At 44.7% G+C, this 18415-nt stretch overlaps 1 protein-coding gene across 1 annotated transcript in view; it reads right to left on the reverse strand.

The window, feature by feature from the left end:
* The window catches only part of FXYD1 (FXYD domain containing ion transport regulator 1), a 36657-nt gene that overhangs the window by 16005 nt on the left and 2237 nt on the right, over positions 1-18415 (reverse strand). The window contains exon 2 of the mRNA XM_087939919.1: positions 1269-1322. Within this exon, the coding sequence (XP_087796045.1) occupies positions 1269-1320 (52 nt within the window). The 5' untranslated portion in view covers positions 1321-1322. The remainder of the gene's footprint in view (positions 1-1268; positions 1323-18415) is intronic.

The following is an 18415-nucleotide window of genomic DNA, read 5'->3' on the forward strand; positions in this document are numbered from 1 at the left end:
TATTCTACAACAGCTTTTGAATTTCAATTCTCAAAACCTCAGGCAGACAGGTTATCTACAAATAAGGTGTCCAAGAGTCCATGTGGGTGGCTTGGGAATCCCTATGCTTTGCAACACACGCCATGGAGCTTCCATATCTGCCTCCAATGTCTGGACTCGAGTTCAAAAGGTCAGAGTTTGTCTCACGGTGTCACAAGGCCCAATTCCGTCGTTTTTGTGTCACCTTGAGTTGCCCTGGGGCGGAGAAGTAGACACCCAACACTTTAAAAGCACAGCAGGACAGGCAATGGGTATTGACTAGAACTAACTTTCAAAATATAATATGCATCCCTTGGAACGGGGAATTGCTAAGAAGTTTTGGTAAAAGACATCCTTTGTATCTTAAGTTTCAGAAAGTACAGCTAGTCCTCATCTTATGACTACATTTGAGCTCAAAATTTATGTTGCTAAAGAGAGACATTTATTAAGTGAGTTTTGGCCCACTTTAGGACTTTCCTTGCCATAGTTGTTAAGTGAATCACTGCAGTTGTTAAATCAGTTGTGGTTAAATCAGCAGTAGTTAAATCAGGATTTGTTGGAGCCCCGACACATGGTTGTTAAGTGAGCCTGGCTTCCCCATTGACTTTCCTGGTCAGAAGGTCACAAAAAGGGGATCCCATGCTCCCCTGGACATTGCAAACCGTCATAAATGTGAGTCGGTTGTCAAGAAGCCGAATATAAATCACATGACCATGCGGATGCTGCAATGGTCAACAGTAAGAAAAATAGTCATGTCACTTTTTTCGGTGCCATTGTAATTTTGAGCTGTCACTAAGTGAACTGTTGTAAACCGAGGACAATCCATATAAAGTTGTACAAAGAAGGTGGGTTTAGAAAAACCCAGCCAATCCAGGACTCGGATTATGGCATCTTTATGTCTCAAGTGTTTTTGTGCTAGGCAGGATAGCAATAGCATTTAGACTTATATACCACTTCAGTGCTTTAAAGCCCTCTCCAAGCGGTTTACAGAGTCAGCTTATTTCCCCCCAACAATCTGGGTCCTCATTTTACCAACCTTGGAAGGATGGAATGCTGAGTCAACCTTGAACCTGGTGAGAATTGAACTGCCAAATTGCAGGCAGCCGGCAGGCAGCAGAAGTAGCCTGCAGTACCTCATTCTAACCACTGCACCACCGCAACAGTGGGATGGGTTTGCTTGTGTGTATATGTGTGTTTCTGAAAGGCAGCGTTCTTACTTTCTGTCGTAAGTCCTCCAAGACCAGACTTACCTGCTGCTGAGTTTGCTATGAAGATCCCGCAAAGAGGAAGGAGGAGCCACATGTCTACAAGATGAGAGGAGATAAAATACAAAAAGGACAGTCAGGTTCCTGGATGGAACAAAGCCGTGAAGTTGGAGCACGTAACCCAACGGTGAAACATTCAATCCATATAGTCTGCGCTTTGGGTTGCTTTCTAGGAAATGGGGAGTTCCCACTTTGGAAATAGCAAATTCTCTGTCCTTATGGCTGGATGGAAATGCCAGATGTTGCTGAACTACAATTCCCATCTGACTGTATTTGGCTAAGACATCTGGGAGATCTCATCCACGCCTACAATAAGGGGACAAAGTGTATGTCACATGAAGCACCCTAGGCTTCTCCAACAGCAAGAAGCTGACTCCTCGTCCTGATAAACCCCTTTTATTGAGGTTACAGTGAATTCCTCTCCAGCAAAGTCCCGGCTAATAGTCTTTCAAGATATTCCACAATTACAGACCTTTATCAGGCTTGGAGAGTTGCCAGGCTGATATCTTTCAGAGGCCACACTGTAGCAGACAATAATTGGCAATTGTCTCCTGCAAAACCCCACTCCCCTTTTGCTCCTCTTTTATTCCCTCTGGGAGGGACCATTCACTGTCCACCTGTGGCTTTATTCCCAAGTCGCCCCTTGTTCCTTAGCTGTTCCCTTCTTCTGGCAGCTCTGTGCATGCGCACACTGGGAACAGGCTCCAGCTGTTCTTCTGCCTCACTGATGTCCGAAGGCAGCTGATAAACTGTCTGATGGCCCTGGCCCCATCTCTGCCTCCGATGCAGAGCACTCATCAGAGCCAGACTCCAGGACTGGCCCATATTCCTCCCCAACCACCTCACTGACAAAGTCTGCTGTCAACTCTGCTGGCCACTGGCAGGCCACAACACTCCCATTCTAAAAAGCAAGTCCTTTCAACCCCTAATTCTCCCGCCAATATTCCCGCACTTCCACTCTTCATTTAGCCCCCTCCTTTTTCTTATTTATTGCTATTCCGCCTTTATTGTTTTTACAAATAATAACATATCCAAGACCTTCCCTGCCATATTTTCCCCCACAACAACCCTGTGAGGTAGCTTGAACCGAGAGAGAGGGACTGGCCCAAGGTCACCCAGGTGGCTTTCATGGCTAAGGCAGGATCCTCAATACATTAAGAGAGTTGGAAGGGACCTTGTAGGTCATCTAGTCCAACCCCCTCCCAAGCAGGAGACCCTACGCCATTTCTGACAGATGGCAGTCCAGTCTCTTCTTGGAAGCTTCCAGGGATGAAGCTCCCACAACTTCCGAAGGCAACTTCTGTTCCATGGGTTGATTGTTCTCACTGTCGGAAAATTCCTCCTCATTTCCAGGTTGAATATTTCTAGGCCTTGGACTGTCCTGTTTTCTAGCTTGAGGCCTCAATCACTAAGACTGTACAAGTAGTTCCTCGGCTTACAACACTTCATTTAGTGTCCGTTCAAAGTTACAACGTCACTGGAAAAAGTGACTTATGACTGTTCTTCACTCTTACGACCATTGCGGCCTCCCCAGGGTTATGTGATCTAAATTCAGATACTTCTCCACTGACTCACATTTATGACGGTTGCAGTGTCCAGAGGTCTGACCAGCAAATTCAATGGCGAAGCCAGGTCCATTTAACAACCCTGTTGCTAAGATAACCAGTGTTGTGGTTCACTTACTAACTGTTCCAAGAAAGATCGTCAAATGAGGCAAAATTCACTTAACAAATGTTTCACTTAGCAACAGAAATATTGAGCTCAATTGTGGTCATAAGTTGAGGACTACCTGTACTAGCCACTAGGCATGCAAACTTATGCAAAGCGACTCTTTTCTTGCACATTCCCAACGACTGCAATCAATAAGGTAATCCTTGACTTGCAACCACTCGCTTAATGAGCTGCGATGCTGCAGTGGTCAGAGTGCAGTACTGCAGGCTACTTCTGCTGATTGCCGGCTGTTTGCACTTTGGCAGATTGAATCTCACCAAGCTCAAGGTTGACTCAGCCTTCCATCTTTCTGAAGGTGGGTAAAACGAGGACCCAGATTGTTTGGGGCCATAGGCTGACTCTGTAAACCACTTAGAGAGCACTGTAAAGGGGTATATAAGTCTACGTGCGATTGCTAAGTGCTAATGTCCCTCGAGAGCTATGTATGATCTGTTTCCGATGTATGATAACCACAAACACTCCCTTGTCTCCCACAGTCATATGATCACACATTGGCATTTGGCAACCAGTTTAAGTTTACAGCTTATTTGAAGTGTCCCACTGCCACATGATTATAATTTACGATGTTTCTGGCATTTAATTCCAGTTTCTAGCAAAAAAAAAAAAATATCCATTGGGGAAAATTGATTTGTTTGGTGAACAAAAACACAAAAAAATGTTGAAAAATCCAGTCAGGATTTTCACATAATATCTTGATTTATGACCACAATGACGATAGTAATTCCAGGCTCAATTACATCTGCAAATCGAGGATTGCAGTACCCTACGATTATGACTTTTCTGTCTTGGTAAGTCTCTGGGCCTTTACCATCTCTTCTCAGCTGAAGCAGCCACCCCAAATTCAACAGATAACCTCTCTCCCCAAATCACGGCACTGTCAGGACAAGAAAACACACCATGGGGTTAGGGTTGGTTCTTCTGTTTCAACACAGGAGCTTTGCCAAGTCCCATCGGCAGCTGTCAACAGCAGCAATCCAAACATCAAAAAAAATAAATCAGCAAAAGGAAAGTCAGAAGAAGGGAGAGCATTTGGGATTTTAAAAATGGGAATCTGCAAAGGAGCGACATTCCAAAATAAGCCATGGTGGCGCAGTGGTTAGGGTGCGGTACTGCAGGCTACTTCTGCTGACTGCCAATTGTTACTACAATTTGGCAGTTTGAATCCCACCAGGCTCAAGGTTGACTCAGCCTTCTGTCCTTCTGAGGTGGGTAAAATGAGGACCCAGATAGATGGGGGCAATAGGATGACTCTGTAAACTGCTTAGAGAGGGTTGTAAACAGTAGTGGTGGGATTCAAAATTTTTTACTACTGGTTCTGTGGGCATGGCTTGGTGGGCTTGGTGGGCGTGGCAGGGGAAGGATATTGTAAAATCTCCATTCCCACTCCACTCCAGGGGAAGGATATACTGAAAAATCTGCATTCCCTCCCACTCCTGGGGGAAGGATACTGCAAATTCCCCATTCCCTCCCCACCCCATTAGCCTGCTTTGCAGCTCCGTTCTCCTGTGCAGGGCAACCAAAGGAGACCCAGCCGATCAGCTTGGACTTGGGAGGCAGAGAAGAGATGGGGGTGGGGTCAGTCAGAGGTGGGATTTGCCGGTTCTCCAAACTACTCAAAATTTCCGCTACCAGTTCTCTAGAACCGGCTGAATACCACCTCTGCCTGTAAAGTACCGTGAAGCGGTATATAAGCACTATTGCTAGTTCTATAAAGGTTTATCTTCCCGATTGCAAAGTATTTTTTTGAAGGAAAGTTGGACAAGAGAGGGGAGAAGGTGGAGGATGAGACGGCAGCTGCTGGAACAGCTGGAGAGGAAAGCATTCTGCATGGAGAAGAAGGAAGGGGGCAGGGGGGAGACCAGAACAGCCAGGTGGAAAGGAAACAGAGCTGGAGGGAGGAGAAGCAAAGCAAGCTTGGAACAGCTGGTGCTGGGCCCATTATTTCACATTCTGAAATGACCCAGCTGGCCCTGGAGGGAGGGCAAAGGCCAGTTACTATGGCAGTGAAATGTTTGCAGTGCGGGGGGAAAACGTCCTGCAATGTTTGTAGGTGATAACCTGTCTCCACGGTGCTCAGGGATGTGGCAACCAGCTTCCCTTCTGCCAGCTGTTTCCCACCAGGCAATTTCCAGATTGCAAATGCCTACAGACCATGCTTAGTCAGGACATACGGGGAGAGGGGTGTGTGTGTCTGTGTGTGCGCGTGTGTGTGTGTGATCAGCGTTGTTGAAATCAAAAGCAGCCCAACTTCACACACACACACAAGCTGAGCTGGCAAGTCCAGGCATCTTATGGTCTAGGGTGCTTTTATGGGAAAACAAAAGGGATTCGCAGGGGGAAAAAAACAAAAGTTGCAATGTATTTCTCTCCGTGAACCACAACCACAACGAAACAGTTTTCTAACCCTGGTGGTCAGGAGACAACTGGAGTTGCAACGGGAGGCCCGATTACAACAACCCCATCAACGGGAATACTGTATTTTGAGCTCTGAACTAAAACTTCTCCCTACAAATCTGAGTTCCCAGCAAAGAAAAAAGAGAAAGAAAGAACTTTTAAAAGGAAATAATCAACTCTGTTTCTCAGGCTTTTTTTTTTTTTAAAGTTCATGTACCCGCAAATATATTTTTATATTCATCTAAAAATACAAAGCAACTGAATAAGTTTTTCCCACAGACCAAATGAGCTCCTGCCCTTGAGATCCACGCTTTTTGACCTTAAGCTGAGACCTCAAACTGGAAAAAGTAAACTGAAACTTCGGTATTTCTCACTCGCTGCAGGTAGTCCTCAACTTATGAACCTCAATGGAATCCAAAGTTTCTATTGCTTAAGTGAGACATTAAATGTGTTTGGCTCCATTTTAAGCCCTTAAGTCATTAAGTGAATCACTGCCCTTGTTAGGTTTGTTTGTTAAGTGAATCTGGGCTTCCCCATTGACTTTCCTTGATAGGTCGCAAAAGGAGATCATGTGACTCTGGAACCCTGCAAACCGTCGTAAGTATGAGTCCGTTGCCAAGCATCTGAATTTTGATCACGTGACCACGGGGATGCTGCAAACCGTTGTAAGTGGGGAAAACGGTCATAAGTCCCTTTTTTCCCCCAATGCCGTAACTTTGAATGGTCATGAATGAACTTTACATACTTATTTGGCCCTTTGGAGAATTTTCTATGCTCTGACTTAAAAAAAATAATAATCACAGATTCAATGAAAAGTACGTATTTAAATTGTCAATTGCTGCAGTAATTGAAAATCCCTGATATTTTTTTTATCTGCATTCATCTCTGAAAGCTGTTCCAAGACTTCTGGATTTTCTATTGTAAGCTAAGGACTATCCATGCTGCATAAAAATCCCTTGCTTTAATAGTTCAGGTGGCTTCAGGGGTGGGATTCGAACAGTGTTACAACCATTTCGATGACTATGTTTTGCACTGTGCACGCATGTAAAAAAACCTTAAGCTGTGCCTCCCAGAGAGTTGAAAAGCACAGCACGCAGGTGCGCAAGTGTTTAAAAAGCCTCTTCTTTTCTGCTTTTTCAACCTCAGCTGTGCCACGCTGAGGTTGAAAAAGCAGGAAATAAAGGTCAGGTAAGAGCCCAGGCAGGCAGGTGGGCCAAACAGCAGCAAACACAGAACTGGTTTGGTGTCTGCTGCTCTTCAGAGCCACTGGTTCTATAGAACCGGGCAGAACCAGTAGCATCCCATTCCTGGGTGGCTTTATTACAATGTTCAAAAAAGACCAGAGAAATAAAGCGTTAGGTATCTCTCCAAAGCCTGCAGATTCCCAATCAAACACGCCCCGGGTCAAAACAAACAAACAAACAATAATCATTTTAAAAATGGGATGGTAAACCTATTTTGCTGGAAGATATACAGGAAGTCCTTGAGTTATGACCATCATTGAATCCAACGTTTCTCTGGATGTGCGAAACATTGGTTAAAGGAATTTGCCCTGTTTTACGAGCTTTCTTGCCCCAAGTGAATCTAGCTTCCCCTGTTGACTGTGTTTAATAAGAAGATTGCAAAAGGGGATCGCCTGATCCCAGGCCACTGCAACCAGTTGCTGAGCGTCCAAATTTGGAACCCTTGACCATGAGGATGCCGCAAGGATCGTAAGCAGTCATGGGATTCAACCAGTGTAACAACTGGTTTGGTGAGAATGCATGTGCGTGCCAAATGGGTGCTTTGTGCACGTGTGCGGCATTTGACAACAGCTCTGAAACTTGCCTTCTACTGCAGCCCTGGTGAGTAAAACAGCTGAGGCGCGGCAATCCACTGTGCCGCACTGAGCCGCTGAGCTGCAAAACATGAACAGACTAAGGCAGGGGTGGGCAAGTAGGGCCAACTGATCACAGGAACTACTGGTTCGCCTGAAGTGGTCCGAGCTGGGAGAATCCCACCCAGAGGTGATATTCAGCAGGTTCTGACCAGTTCTGGAGAACCGGTAGCGGAAACATTGAGTAGTTCGGGGAATCGGCAAATCCCGCCTCTGACTGGCCACGCCTCCATCTACTCTGCCTGCCTCTGAGTCCCAGCTGATCGGCTGGCTCTTCTTTTGTTGCCCTGCACAGGAAAATGGAGCTGGAAAGCAGGTTTGTGATGACCCAGAGCATGACACAAAAATAACACAGTCACAAAAGTAGAATAAATTCCCTTTAATGCCTCCAACTTGGGCCCCAATGTCCAATTATCCTCGGCTTGATATCAAACTCTTCCAAAAACAGTCTACGAAGAGAGTAAATGCAGTCCAAACCAAAAGTAAAGATAATTAGAAATTTAAAAAAAAAACCACCACAAACCATACTGGAGTCATTAACACGGCAGGCCAGGATGATAAATTGCAGACTTCCTCAAGATAATGCAGCAACCACAGTTGGGAAGACGCCAATACCCAGATAAGCCTCAACCAAGATAAAGCACGTTTTGCTTCCAGCAAAGAGCCATTTAAAATGCCCCACTTTTATCCTGTTCTCCCAGCTGCAACTGGGGATTAGGGATCAGGGATCAGGGCCTTTTCCTCTCCCGTAAGCCACGTTGCTCCCTTCTCCATTCCTCCCTGCATGCCCTAGGATGAAGAGGGGATGGCCTTGGGTCTTCCTCTGAATGCCCAGCTGCACTGTGCTCTTCCCATTTCTTCCACAGCCACCAGAGCCACACTCCCACTCTCTGCCAGCTTCTCAATCTCCCCCTCAGAATCAGACTCCAACAAGGGCATGACAGGTTAGTGGGGTGGGGAGGGAATGGGGATTTTGCAGTATCCTTCCCCTGCCACGCCTGCCATGCCACACCCACAGATCCAGTAATAAAATTTTTTGAATCCTACCACTGATCCCACCCCTGATCGTAAGTGTAAAAAAATGGTCGTAAATCACTTTTTTTCAGTGCCATTGTAACGGCAACGGTCAATAAATGAACTATTATAAAGCTGGGGGGCTCCTGTACGTATCTACTTCAGGGTAAAACAAGGAGGGTTGATGGGTTCAGGTATGCAAAGCCTCCCGTCCCTTCCCTCTTTTTCCTATGCCAATTCCGTATCACTCTGCAAGCCAGGGGTTTTTTTTTGCAGTAAACATCCTTTTGGCTAACAGGCTTGGCTTCCATTGCTAATCAACAGGAAAGGAAATGGGAACACTCCCGTCCTTTGACTCACTTGTGGCCCGAAAGGTTTTTCACCACAAACAGAAAACAGGGTTAATATTTCCCTGTGCAAAAAAAAGAAAAAAAAAGGCAAGCGTCTTACATCTTTGGAGCTCTGGGCCTCCTGCTCCGAGTTAGATAATATTTTCCTTCCAAAACTGGACGGAAAAAGAAATGCGACTTTCAGCTTTTCCTGGGGATTCAGTTCACCTCACTCCTCCCTTCGTGAAATGGGAAGATTTTACCAGGACACACATCCAGTGTGACTTGCTAACTTCCAGCGGGACCCAAAAAACATGCCCGAAGAGTTTAAGAATTATTTTAATCCGAATCCTGGTCTGTTAAAGTAAGAATCAGGCACAGGTGTTTGCAAAATATTCTGTATCATTAGAACAGAATAACAGACTTGGAAGGGACCTTGGAGGTCTTCTAGTCCAACCCCCTGCTTAGCAGAAAAACCCTATACCATTTCAGACAAATGGTTATTATTGTCTGTTTTTAAAGTTTTTTTCTAAGGCGACGGAAGGGAGAAATAATTAAACACATGGCTGGGTGGTAATTCTATTAATTCTAATAGAGTGTTGATGTACGTGAAATCAACTCAAAGGTTCGTCCTGGTCTCACCCAGTCACTTCTGGAGTGGGTGAGACACATCACCCCATCAGCTTATCACTCAAAGGCTGGGGTAATCATTGCTTCGGAAAAACTGGATTGGCTCTAATAAACCACAATGGCCAAATTTGTATAACATGCTCCATAACACCAATCAAACCACAATAGTGTGAAGAGAGGAGAGGGGAGGGGGGAAGGGGATGAGAGAATAGAATAGAATAGAATGGAATGGAATGGAATGGAATGGAATGGAATAGAATAGAATAGAATAGAATAGAATAGAATAGAATAGAATAGAATAGAATAGAATAGAATAGAATAGAATAGTTGGAAGGGACTTTGGAGATCTTCTAGTCCAACCCCCTGCTTAGGCCGGAAACCCTACACCACTTCAGATAAATGGTTATCCAATCTCTTCTTAAAAACTCCCAGTGTTGGAGCATTTACAACTTCTGGAGGCAAGTCGTTCCACTGATTAATTGTTCTCACTATCAGGAAATTTCTCCTTAGTTCTAGGTTGCTTCTCTCCTTGATTAGTTTTCATCCATTGCTTCTTGTCTTGCCCTCAGGTGCTTTGGAGAATAGCTTGACTCCCTCTTCTCTGTGGCAGCCCCTGAGATATTGGAACACTGCTCTCATGTCTCCCCTAGTCCTTCTTTTCATTAAATTAGACATACCCAGTTCCAGCAACTGTTCTTTATATGTTTTAGCCTCCTGTCCCCTAATCATCTTTGTGCATCCAAGCACCAGCCAAACCATACCTCTGGCGGCCCACTGTGATTCCCTGGTCATGCTGTGTATGAAACCGAAAGCAACATACAGTTATGACCAATAAGCACCAATAGACTTTATTCTGCCTGGATCAGTTTAATCTCTACCTTTTAAAGCCTATCTTTCTTTGAAGCCGTCTTCCTTGGGGGCCATTACCATACAATGTTGCAGCGAGTGTCATAGGCTGCTTAGCTGCGATGTTTGAAGATTGCATATGCACTTGAGCGCATGAGAAAGAATAGATGAGGTGGGTGACTTTTGTCCAACATTGGGGAAGAATCAGCATGCGATGGAAGCTTCCTGGAAATATTGCAAAGCTGGGCCCATCCAGACATATTGAGATCCACAGTAGCTTAATAAATTTATCTGCCTTCATTGTAGGACAGGAGGAAGAAAACTGCCTGAGAACAGATTTCTCATTTACTGTTGAATTTATAGTTGTTGACATCAAATTGGCATGGTGTATGTCTTCCTATTGTTTCTTAATCCTTGTTTGTTCCTACCATGCTCTGCCTCAGTTTCCCTGTCTCTCAACAAGGTCACCTCAATCCCAACAGGAAGTCCCTTTCCTGGGTGGCTTGGCTGCAGAAGAAAGGGAGATCCTGTCCAACAAGGTAATTTCTCCCATTAGCCAGACCAAGACCTTCTCCAGCTTGCCATGGTGATCCACCACAGGACAATATTGACCAGATCCTCAGGTTTCCCTCACCTGACCTCATTTGGTTTCCCTCTTGTTATCGGAGACTCTGCAAAACATTGCAGTTGGTGGTGAAGAGTTGTCTCCACTCAACACATTGCAAATCATTGATTAAAATAATCTTCGATGTACCACAAAGGAGGCAGAGACAAGACAAGAAATCTCAAATTCTTAACTAAAACCCATGGAAAGCAACAAAGCGTGTGGTCGGAATCCATTTTTGGCCAAATTGGGACTTAAACCAGCCTCTTCTCCATTCATCCATCCCTTGGATTCAAGCATGATAGCACAGCAGCATCAAGTTCTACAGAAATAGCGAAAGCTAGTTTCTTTCAGCCTGGATAATGATTACATTCTCTCACTGTACTTTATTTAATCATAGCTTCTTAAATAAATCACCATTGGTTGGGTGGACGCAGTAGCTAAACTCAAACCAAGGGAACTGCTGCACCCATGCTCGGCACAATATGTAACTCAAACCCATTTGTCTCTCTACCTAAATAGGTTAGAACACCTGGCAATTCAGAAATTCTTAATGATCTACGGTAAGTTATTACCATCGATCTATAAAATATCCGTGGGAGTCTGGTAGCACTTTTTCAGACGAAAGTTATTCATGAAGTCAACTTGATAAAGTCAGCTGTGATTCATCAAAGCCTATACTTGTGAATAAAATTGGCTCGTCTGAAAAGTTGCTACCGGATTCCTTCTGATTTTCGGCTGCCGTAGATTAATTCAGCTCTCTTATAATGTCTAGGAGATCTACAATATGAGCAAATAATCAATTTCTGTTCCCCTTGTTCCGTTCCCAGGCTGCCAACTCGGCTACAACAGCTGTGCAATCAGACTATTTTTTGACACACTTGCCTTGCCTCACCTTCCTAGGGGCAATCCTGCCCCAACAGTGATGTCGGAGGTGCTACTGTGTCATTTCCCCCCAAATTCAGGCCCAAAAATATTTGGCTCCCCACCCTGCAGGGCCCTATATACCTACCCTTTGATGCCTGCCCCACCAGGACTCTCTTACTTTGGAGGAAAAGAATCGACAGCTTGTAGGGACTCCAGGGAAAGGCAAGGAACTGGCTTGTGGCACAGAGAGAGAGAGAGAGAGATCAGGAGAGCTAAATTTGTCTGCCTTGGCTTTGGGACAGATGTGGGAGGGGGGCAGAGCAAGGCCTTTGAACAGAACATGTGAAGGACAAAGCAACCAACCACACACAGGCAATAAGGGGAAGAAAGCAATGGGGGGGAAGGAATTGGGATGGGTTGATATATACAGCCACCACCCATCTCAATAATGCAGCCTTGGAAATTACTCCCTGCAAGATAGGCCGTGTTTTTAACTAGCTGGAGGTCATATCTAGAGGGGTCACTCTTGATAGAATGGTAAATCTGAAAAGGAAAGGAAAGTGAACGTTGGGGAAGGCTGGAAGGAAGGAAGGAAGGAAGGAAGGAAGGAAGGAAGGAAGGAAGGAAGGAGAAGAGAAAGAGTGGGAAGATAGTGGGAAGATAGGAAGGAAGGAAGGAAGGAAGGAAGGAAGGAAGGAAGGAAGGAAGGAAGGAAGGAAGGAAAGAAGAAAAAGAGCAAGGAAGGAAGGAAGGAAGGAGAGAAAGAGAGTGGGAAGGAAGGAAGGAAGGAAAGAGAGAAAGAAAGAGTGGGAAGATAGGAAAGATAGGATAGGAAAGGAAGGAAGGAAGGAAGGAAGGAAGGAAGGAAGGAAGGAAGGAAGGAAGGAGAGAAAGAGTGGGAAGGAAGGAAGGAAAGAAAAAGAGCAAGGAAGGAAGGAAGGAGAGAAAGAGAGTGGGAAGAAAGGAAGGAAGGAAGGAAGGAAGGAGAGAAAGAAAGAGTGGGAAGATAGGAAGGAAGGAAGGAAGGAAGGAAGGAAGGAAGGAAGGAAGGAAGGACGGAAGGAAGGAAGGAAGGATTTTCCACCTTTCCCTTTTGCTTCAAAGAGATCTAAGGACCTAATTGCAATTTACCATTCCTCCATTTTGCATATGGACAACACCCACAGGAGCCAAGGAATATCTACAATTGTCATAAGGACTGCTGCCCTGAGGCGATGCCAACAAAGGTATCAATTGGCCACTGTCAACTACCTATAGCTTGGAGGAGAGGAAGTTGTGACCAAGCCACATCCAAGCCAAGGGGAGGGAAATAAACTATCCTCCTTGCCGTGCCCTGCCAAGGCAGCCCTTTTATAATAAACACATATTTGCAGGAACAAACCAAAGCTTTGCAGCTGGGAAATTTGACTACTTAGAATGGCACAAAAGGGTGAAGAAATTTAACACAAGGATTATAAGCACACAGCATGCTTGGCCCATTTATTGTTGCATATTTCCACCAGCTTGAATCTGCACCATACATTAAGCCACCCCCAAAACCCAAAACCAGGTTTATGGTGCCGTGCAGTTGCAACTGCTAGGTTGTAAATGATCTGGTTAAGTATCCTGTGAGAACCGAGCCAGTGGTGGGATTCAATTATTTTTTTACTACCAGTTCTGTGGGCATGGCTTGGTGGGCATGGCAGGGGAGGGATACTGTAAAGTCTCCATTCCCTTCCCACTTTGGGGGAAAGGTTACTCCAAAATCCCCACTCCCTCCCCACCCCACTAACCTGCTTTCCAGCTCCCTTCTCCTGTGCAGGGCAACCAAAGGAGACCCAGCCAATCAGTTGGGATTCAATGGCAGGTGGAGAATAGATGGGGGCGGGGCCAGTCAGAGGTGATATTGGCGGGTTCTCCAAACTACTCAAAATTTCCACTACCGATTCTCTAGAACTGGTCAGAACCTTCTGAATACACCACTGAACAAAGCCAAGGAGTAAGTTTAGCCATTAAGAACTGTGAGTAACCAGCCCTATTATTCTGATATTATACAACAGCCTCCCACAACCTGGCCTGTATTGGATTGGGATTGCAGGACTTGAAATCCAGCACATCTGGAAGGCAGCAACTTGGGAGAAAGCTAATCTGTACTATAAAATCTACTGGGCCAAACTGGAACTGATTAGAAAAGGAATGGATTGTGGTGGGCTACCAGTGTGATCTCATGGTTAAGGCACAGGCTAGAAAACAGGAGAGTTGAGTTCCAGTCCTGCCTTTGGCACAAAAGCTGGCTTGGTGATTTTGGGTCAGTCCCACTCTCTCAGGCCAACCCATCTTACAGGGTGGTGGTTGTTGTTGTTGTTGGGAAAATAGGAAGCAGAAGGAATCTTAAGTATGTTTGACACTTAAGGTATTTATAATAATGATAAAGGCAAAATAAAAAAACCTAATATTTAAAAAAATCTGTCTACAAGATCAGGTTATAGCACAGTACAAATGAGAACTCAGTTATGTCCCTTTGTCTATAAAACCATCAACACACATGAGTCTTTGCCAACTTAAGACTCGCAGGAAGGAACTTGCAATCCACATTCAGCAGTGGGTGGGAGAGACAACGAAGAAAAAAAAAATGAGAGAAGAAATACGCACGAAAGCAAGGTTAGATCTGGCCTTCACTTCCAGTGAGGTCAGAAAGGATCATCCATAAGCAATCTTTGTGAAAAAGAAGGCTTGGCGGAAAATGCTGAGACTCTAGATCAGGGGTCCCCAAACTTGGCAACTTTAAGACTTGTGAACTTCAACTCCCAGAATTCTGAGATTTGAAGTCCACAAATCTTAAAGTTGCCAAGTTTGGAAACCTCTGCTCTAGAAAGACTCCAGAGAAGAGTAACAAAGATGATTAGGGTACTGGAGGCTAAAATATACAAAGAAAGGTTGTAGGAATTCAGTATGTCCAGTTTAATGAAAAAAAGGACTAGGGGAGACATGATAGCAGTTTTCCAATATCTCAGGGGCTGCCCCAAAGAAGAGGGAGCCAAGCTATTCTCCAAAGCCCCCGAGGGCAGGACAAGAAGCAATGAGTGGAAACTAATCAAGGAGAGAAGCAACCTAGAACGAAGGCAGAATTTCCTGATAGTGAGAACAATTAATTAGTGGAACGACTTGCCTGTAGAAGTTGTGGATGCTGCAGCACTGGAGATTTTTAAGAAAAGATTGGACAACCATTGGTCTAAAATGGTTTAAGATTTCCTGCTTGTGAGCAGGGGGTTTTGACTAGAAAACCTCCAAAGTCCTTTCCAATTCTGTTGTTATTCTGTTGATCTACTGTGTAAAGAAGGAATTTCCAGGAAAGTGGAAACTGAGCATCGTGCAGCACTTGGCAAAGAATCGAATGCAAAATAGAAAACAGTGCAGAAAAGCTGAGGGATGCAGTTCTTCGGGCGTTATGAAGATGGCCAAGATGGAAGGACTGAGTTCACAAAGCTTTCTTGGCCTCCCTGACCTATTAAGGAAAATTGGAAAGGCAACTTCTATCCCTAAATTTCCAAGAACAGCTCAGGGCCCCCCAAAGTCTTCGCTGTAAACCAAAGCAGTGCCAACCTATTGTTTTTAACGCTAGTTATAGTCTCCTTCAAGTCAAGCTTGTCTCTCGGTGATTTCAGGGACGCATCCATGCGGTTTCCTTGGCAATACGTTGAAAAAGTGTTGCCTTCTTCCAGGACTCCTTTGAACCTCCCAGTCTAGCCAGCAATTCTTTTAATTGCCTGGCAGCCTCCCATTCAAACCCTAACTAAGCTGGACCTTGCTTAGCTTCCAAGCTGAACCAAGCTGTTTTCTTAAAGACTTGACCCAAAAGAGTCCAATAACTTTGAGGACAAGGAATGGGTTTTCTCTCTTCCTTGGTCCATGGTCCTTACTTTATTTCTTCACGAGTTATTGGAATGGAAAGATGTGGTAAGGACGTATCTGAAGGCAGCAAATGGTAGCTAGAAACCCTGCTCTAGAGCCTCACTGCATCTGATCTGTTATTGGCCAGCGGGCTGTCTAAATATATCAAACCTGGCAAGATGTTGGAAGTTATAAATATTCCCCCTTCTCAGTCCCTGTGACATGCAGCCCCTAAGTGACGCCGGGGTTCAATACAAGCCCTTCAAGAGGAGGCACATAGCAACAGAGTAGATGCATGGCCAGTTAGAGGACGACACTTTTAACCTATTTCTTATCCACCCTTTCCCAGAGGTCCTTGACAGGGGAAAACTTTTTGGCAACGGGAGGAACAGTAGCTGGGGCCAATCCAGGCATGTAGAAAGTTTAGAACAAACAACCACATTCAGGCTCCAGAGTGTCAACAGCACTGCAGAAGCTCACGCCATTTCAAACCCACATTTTTGGGTGGGTTTTTTTTATTTAAAAAAAATGAAATATCTTAATGCCAGGCATGGACATAACAGCTTCCTTAGTAGATTTACAACAAGGGTTGAACCTTCAAACTTGGCAAGTTTAAGACTTGTGGACTTCAACTCCCAGAATTCCTGAACTAACTAACATGCCTGGAGGAAGAATTCTGGGAGTTGAAGTCCACAAATCTTAAATCTGTCAAGTTTGAGGACCCTGATTTAGGTTTGCCAAAGCCTATTTCCAGAATAATTTTTTTTTTTACTTTCCAATCTAACTGCGCTCCTGCTATTCCCATCTAAATGCAAGCTAAGAAGTTGGCATTGGATGAAGCCAACAGATTGAAGCCAATACGAGCCATTTGATTAATTAGAATCCAATCAAGTTGGCATCAAGAGTGCCTCTTCCAGGAAGATATCCCCAAAATTTAGCAGAAAGGTGCTTTAATAAATGAGGAGAGGTGTGGAAAAGATTCTCACCATACAGGTATTCCTCAACTAAACAACCACAATCAAGATCAACATTTGCAGGCATCTGTTTTTTACCAAACCTGGTTAAGGGATTTTTTTGGTGAGTTCGGCCAATTAGTGGTTTCAAGCACAACTTTTATTTCCCTGTTTCCATTTCTCCACTTGTAAAATGGGACTGGAAACCATTTTATTCCAGCATCACTGGGCTGCACAGTGAGACCACAAACACATTTTTTTCAGTCTCTTACTCTGCACAATTTCAAGAAACAGCTTTATTTAGACGAGCTAACCAGAGTTTTTTGTAAGAGTGGTTGGAAAGCCTTGGTTTATGGTTTAGCTCAACATGAATGAATAGAATAGAGCTGGAAGGGACCTGGGAGGTCTTCTAGTCCAGCCCCCTGCTCAAGGAGGAGAACCTAAACAATCTCAGACAAGGGACTGTCCAGTCTCTTCTTAAAAACCTCCAGTGATGGAGCACCCACAATTTCTGGTGGCAAGCTGTTCCCCTGGTTAATTGTCCTCACTGTTAGGGGGTTTCTTCTTAATTCCAGGTTGCTTCTCTCCTTGATTAGTTTCCAACCATTATTTCTTGTCTTGCCCTCTGGAGAATAATTTGATCCCCCCATTTTTGTGGCAGCCCCTCAAATACTGAAACATTGCTATCCTGTCACCCCTAATTCTTGTTTTCTTTAGATTAGCCAAATCCAAAACCTGCAGCCATTCTTCCTATGGTTTAGTTTCCAGGACTTTGATCATCTCAGTTGCTCTTCTCTGGATATTTCCCAAGACCTCAATAGCATTTTTTGTAATGTGTGGTGACCCAAATTGCAGTATTCCAGATGTGGTCTTACTAGGGTTCTGTAAAGCGGCACTATGTTAATCCAGACAATGGTGGCTTATTCAACAAATCATGGGTTATGCAAAGGAGACCTTGATGCACCATACCAGAGGCCTCCACCCTTGGCAACTTTAAGACTTATGGACTTCAATTCCCAGAATTATGGGAGTTGAAGACCGCAAGACTTTAAAGTTGCCAAGTTTGGGGACCCCTGCACTATACGAATCCATCTTTTGGCTGCAGAGCATTTGTTGTTGCTTTTTTCACAGCAACTCCTTGGCTGAAGGATGCCAAGGAGATTTCTCACACTACCACACTCCAGATCTGCAGGGACCATTGCTAATAGTTGGAAATCACCAAGCAACTTTCTACGGAACCCACCCATTTTTCCCAACGGGACCCTTTATATGCCCTCCTGACCAACTTCACCCCTTTCCTTCTTCAGACACCTCCATTAAGGAAAGGGGTTCATCAATAGCGGTCTACCTTTCCTTCGCCATCAGCAGACCAGCCGTATCTATTTCCCAAGCAGGTAAGAGAGAAATACAGGTAGTCCTTGATTTACAACCACAGCGGAGCCCCAAATTCCTGTTGTTAAGTGAGACATTTGTTAAGTGAGTTTTGCCCCATTTTATGACCTTTCTTGCCTCCATTGTTAAGTGGATAATTGCAGTTGATAAGTTAGTAACCCAGTTGTTATAAAGCCTTAGTAAGGCCACACCTAGAGCACTGCATCCAGTTTTGGTCACCACACTATAATCATCCTGGTTGCTCTTCTCTGCACTTTTTCTAGAGTCTCAACATCTTTGTTGAGACTCTAGAAAAAGTGCAGAGAAGAGCAACCAGGATGATCAGGGGACTGGAGGCTAAAACATACGATGAATGGTTGCAGGAACTGGGCCTGGCTAGTCTAGTGAAGAGAAGGACCAGGGAGACATGACAGCAGTTTTCTAATATTTGAGGGGCTGCCACAGAGAGGAGGAAGGGGGGTCAAGCTATTTTCCAAGGCACCTGTAGGCCAGACAAGGAATAATGGATGGAAACCGGACAAGGAGAGATTCAACCTGGAAATAAGGAGAAACTTCTAACAGTGAGAACGTTCAACCCATGGAACAAAAGTTGCCCTCGGAAGTTGTGGGAGTTTCATCACTTGAGA

The sequence above is a fragment of the Pseudonaja textilis genome, chromosome 10 (assembly GCF_049901715.1).
Source record: "Pseudonaja textilis isolate UNSWEBS1 chromosome 10, rPseTex1.2, whole genome shotgun sequence".
In the NCBI taxonomy this organism is placed as follows: Eukaryota; Metazoa; Chordata; class Lepidosauria; order Squamata; family Elapidae; genus Pseudonaja; species Pseudonaja textilis.